Here is a 5,000-nt window from a genome sequence, read left to right as displayed (position 1 = left end):
TCCTCTTCTGGCTGAAAGAGGCAGAGAATCAGACAAACAACCGTAGATAATGAACATCATTCTTTATCAGATCCTTCAGCTCGTGTTGCTGTAATGCTTTAATTAATCAGCGTTCTCACTCCTTCTGTCTGATCAATTTACACGCTTACACTATATATATATATTGTATGAATAAAATAAATGGTTGTACCAGAGTGGCAAAGTAGAAAATTAACATGGGAATCATGGGAAATTCATAGATGTTATTGTATTTTAAAACGAATCATTTAAACAGACTTTATTGTATTTTAAAGCTAATTTTATTGCATTTTTTATTTAATTTTTATAGGAGCGGTTAAATAAAGAATTAATTTCCACAACTTTTCCAGATTTTGAAACATAATTTTCTGCATGAGAAGCTGCTCAATAATGGATGAATGTCTTTGACGAACCTGTTGTCCTCCAAATCTCTTCCTCAGAGCCTCAATCTGCTCGTTCTCCAACTTCTGGAACAAAGGACTGACCTGTAGGAGAGGTGCAAAAATAAAATAAATAATTAGTAAAAAAAAAAAAAAATTAAATAATAAGTAAAAAAGTTTTAAAAAATAAAGGAGGAGAGATAAAAGTAAAAAATAATAATAAGTAAAAAAACAATAAAAAAAGAGTAAAGGAAGGAGAGATTAAAAAAGTTAAAAAAGAAGAAAAAAAGAGTAAAAAATGTAAAAAAGTTGTAAAAAAATAAAGGAGAGGTAAAATTTTTTTTATAAGTAAATAAAATGAAGGAAAAAAAGAGTAAAGGAGAAGAGAGATAAAAAAGTAATAATATAATAATAATAATAAGTAAAAAAGGTTTTAAAAAAAAAAGAGTAACAAATAATAATAATAATAATAATAATGTAAAAAAAAGTTTTAAAAAAAAGTAACAAATAAAAATAATAATAATAATAATAATAATAATAATAATAATAATAATAAAATAATGTAAAAAAAAAAGTTTCAAAAAAATTGTAAATGAGAGGAGAGGTAAAAAACCCCAGTATTGGAGTAGTAATGATGTGTGTGTGTGTGTGTGTGTGTAATAGTGCAGTGTGTGAGGAGTCACCGTGCCGATGCGGTGCCCGGCTGCCAGCGTGCAGACGAAGCTGCCCGACCCCTGGAGCTGGGCGCTGGCACAGGTGGGCGGAGCCTGGAGCTGGGCACGGATGGTGTGGCTGACCGTCGGCATATACGGCTCCAGCACGGCAGACAGGAGACACGCCACGTTCACACACACTCCCGTCACGGTCCCGGCGCGCTGCCTGCAGCACACACACACACACACACACACACACCTTCATCACACCTAATATCTCAAATCACATTCCTATCATCACTGTAAAGCTGCTCTGAAACAATCTATATTGTATTATCATATAAATATATAAATCATTCGTGTGTTCGCAGAAACTTATTTCTCTATTATCTCTTTAGAAATAATGGTGACACTTAATGCAGTGTTAATGCATGAACTAACCATGAGCAATACATTTGTTATTACATTTTTTATTTGTTACACTTAGTTTTATTAATATTTTTATTTGACTTTAGTAAGGTCCATTAGATGATGCATTAACTAATGATGGTTATTTTATTAATCTTTGTTAATGTCAGTTAATGAAAACAGAGTTGTTTCAGTTTTTATTTTAGTGAGTTCGCTTTTATGTTTTTAATTTTCACAATTTTTAAAAACTTCTCTTTAGAATTAATGGTGACACTTTACAATAAGATCCCATTAGTTAATCAGTTAACTAACAATGAGCAATACATTTGTTACAGTATTTGTTAACGTTAGTTGATAAAAACGTGTTATTTTTAACTTGGTTTTATTAATATTTTTATTCTATTTTAGTAAGGTCCATTAGTTAACATTATATGATGCATTAACTAACGATGAGCAATAACACTTTAGTATTTATATATAAATACCACTAATTTACATGATCAAAGATTAATATATACTGTAAAATTATAGGCAACACTTTATTTGGTCACACTTTAGTTTTAGGGTCAAATTCTCACTATAAACTACGACTTTTGCCTCAATAAACTCCTAATTACTGCTAATTAATAGTTTGTAAGGTCGTTAAGTTTAGGTATTGGGTGATTAAGGGATGTAGAATATGATCATTCAGAATATATACATTAATATGTGCTCTATAAGTACTAATAAACAGACAATATTCTAGTAATATGCATGATAATACACAATTAGTTAATTGTGAGAATTGAACCCTAAAATAAAGTGTTACCATCTTTGTTCATGTTAGCTAATGAAGTGTTTTAGTTTATTTTAATGAGTTAGCTTTTATTCTTATGTTTTTAATTTTCACAATTTTAGTTTTATTTTTAGTTGCTTTTGTCATTTTTATTATAGTTTTGTGTGTGTGTGTGTGTGTGTGTGTGTGTGTGTGTGTGTGTGTGTGTGTGTGTGTGTGTGTGTGTGTGTGTGTTTTACATAGGTTTTTATGTTTAATTTATTTTTATTTCAGTTTTAGTTTTTATCTGTTTCCAGTTAATAATTTTAGTTTATTGCAAAGGCAACATTTAATTTTCAATTTCAATTCATTTAATTTTAGTATTTTATATTGGCTTTATTTCAATTGACAGACATATTTTTAATGATAATAACGATAATAACTTCATTGTTAGTTCATATCAGCTCAAGTCCATCAACTTATGATTTTTATAATGTATTAGTGAATGTAGAAATTAACGAACTAAGATTAATAAATGCTTTAGAAGTTTTTTCTGAAGTATTGCTTATTGTTAGTTCATGTTTATAGATAGATAGATAGAGAGTGAGAGAGCAACTGAGATATTAGAAATATTTATATAGAAATATTTTATATAATTATTTTTTCATATATATTTTAGTATATATATATATATATATATATATATATATATATATATATATATATATATATATATTTTTTTTTTTTTTACATGATAAAAAAAAACTAAAAAACTAAATTAGATGAATAAATACTTTAGAAGTTTTTTTTTCTGAAGTATTGTTAATTGTTAGTTCATCCTAACTAATGTAGTTCACTAACAGAAGCTTACAGTAAACTAATTTTAGAGTGTTAGAAATTAGAAATCATTTTTCATTCAGATTTTCTTAAGGGTTTGCGCATTGCAGTTGTTCCCGCAGACACACTCATCACGCGTCACTCGCCTGTCGTCGTCTCCTCCTTTAATCTTCTTCCAGGGTTCATTAACCTGCATGTACTGATTCCCGTGGCGAGAGATGTTCAGGATGCACTTCAGAGCGTCACGGATCCTGAACAAACACATGATGAGAGTTTAATACGCTTACATCTGAACACATGCACAATATTAGAAGACAAAAGCATGCGTGCAGAAGATTATTGAGAGAAATAAATGCTTCTTTATCCAGTTATTTTATAATCAGAGCTCCCACTGCTTTTGTTTAACAAATCATTTCCAAGACATTTCTAGTTATTTGTGATAATTGGATTTTTAGGAATCATCATTTTATACAATTATTTTCCTTGAGTTTGGAAATCACAAAATGTACTTTATATTTCCTGGTAACCCCGATTTATAGAGGAATTACAAGCTGCTGAAATATTATAGAGCGGAGCAAAACTAGACAGATTCAATTACAGGCTGGTAGATATGCACGATTATGGATAAATTGAGAATAAAAAAAATATTATTTTTTAAATAGAATCACGATTTTGCCATGACTCTGAATAGACGACTAAACAAAATAACATTTCATCAATTTGAATCTTAAAAAAAAAAAAAAAATCAGTTTGAATCGATGATTCAATGACTCACTCATAAAGACTTCACTTGTTTCATTACTGGATGAATCAGCGTTTTCGAACGAATCTCTTGAATTAATGATTCAATGACTCACTCAAATACGTCACTTGTTTCATTACTGGATGAATCAGCGTTTCTGAACAAATCTCTTGAATAAACGATTCAATGACAAATACAGTCACTTGTCGCCACCTACTGGTAATAACTTTTACATTATGAGAAATTTATTACATTATAAACTCACCAAAATTTTTACATTTTCATAATTGTAAAAGCTTTTAAAACCTAAAAAAATGATTAGTTAAAGAGAGTAGATAAAGTTATTACATTATGAGTTTCTTCAAAGGTTAAATAGACATAAAGCCGAATCGCTGTCATTCAGCAACAATCCAAATTTGTGAATCTCTGCATTTCACGCCATTCACACACGTCGATGAGGAATTGTGGGTAATCCTGACCTGACTTTATCCAGCAGTGTAATGTACTGCCTGAGCTCCCAGCACACCTGAGCGATGAGCCGCTTATCATCGTCATTCAGGAGCATCTCAGGAACACAGCCGTCGAAGAACTTGCTCACAAACATCCCTGCCCTGTGGAAACAATATCAGTAAATGCTGAGATTAACATTAGCTAAGATTAATAAATGGCTAATATTAATAAATGCTTTGATCATTTTTAGTTCATGTTAACAAATTAAACCTTATGGTCAAGTGTTGCCAGGAAAACTATAGCAGAACTCCCGGGACTCTAGTATTTTAAAATGGATGCTGGATGGTTTGATTTCATTAATATTTCATGCCAGACTTTTGAACTTCTCAGGAAATGTAGGAATTAATTTTAAAACAACAAATTGTATTACGTGAAGCTTAGCATCAACGATAAAAAAAGAAAAAAAAAAAAAAAGTTAATAAAACTGATGCAAAAGGGGAGATTTACACAATGTAATTCATGTGTTTTTACTAACTGAATAACTTGTGGCAAAGTGTAAATAAAACGTAAAACCATATCAGAGCAATCTAATCAATCAAGATGCATGAAGTGTTCAGAAAGTGAGTGAGCGAGCGAGCGAGTGAGAGTGTGAGTGTGAGAGAGTGGGTGAGTGAGTGAGAGTGAGTAAGTGAGTGTGAGAGTGAGTAAGTGTGAGAGTGAGTGGGTGGGTGAGTGTGAGTGGGTGGGTGAGTGAGTGT

At 30.8% G+C, this 5,000-nt stretch overlaps 1 protein-coding gene across 5 annotated transcripts in view; it reads right to left on the bottom strand.

Annotated features, from left to right (window-relative positions):
* The window catches only part of mars1 (methionyl-tRNA synthetase 1), a 32,456-nt gene that overhangs the window by 4,492 nt on the left and 22,964 nt on the right, over positions 1 to 5,000 (bottom strand). For 2 of the 5 annotated variants that reach the window (XM_081380842.1, XM_081380844.1), the window contains 4 exons: positions 4,272 to 4,403; positions 3,197 to 3,301; positions 1,082 to 1,277; positions 432 to 503 (listed from right to left, as the gene is read on the bottom strand). In XM_081380842.1, the coding sequence (XP_081236968.1) occupies positions 432 to 503; positions 1,082 to 1,277; positions 3,197 to 3,301; positions 4,272 to 4,403 (505 nt within the window). The other 3 variants (XM_081380840.1, XM_081380841.1, XM_081380843.1) reach the window with 3 other exon arrangements.

Source organism: Scardinius erythrophthalmus (genome assembly GCF_964197995.2).
Source record: "Scardinius erythrophthalmus genome assembly, chromosome: 12".
Lineage (NCBI taxonomy): Eukaryota > Metazoa > Chordata > Actinopteri > Cypriniformes > Leuciscidae > Scardinius > Scardinius erythrophthalmus.
The sequence above is the reverse complement of the archived record's forward strand: the minus strand, read 5'-3'. Positions and strand labels throughout refer to the sequence as shown.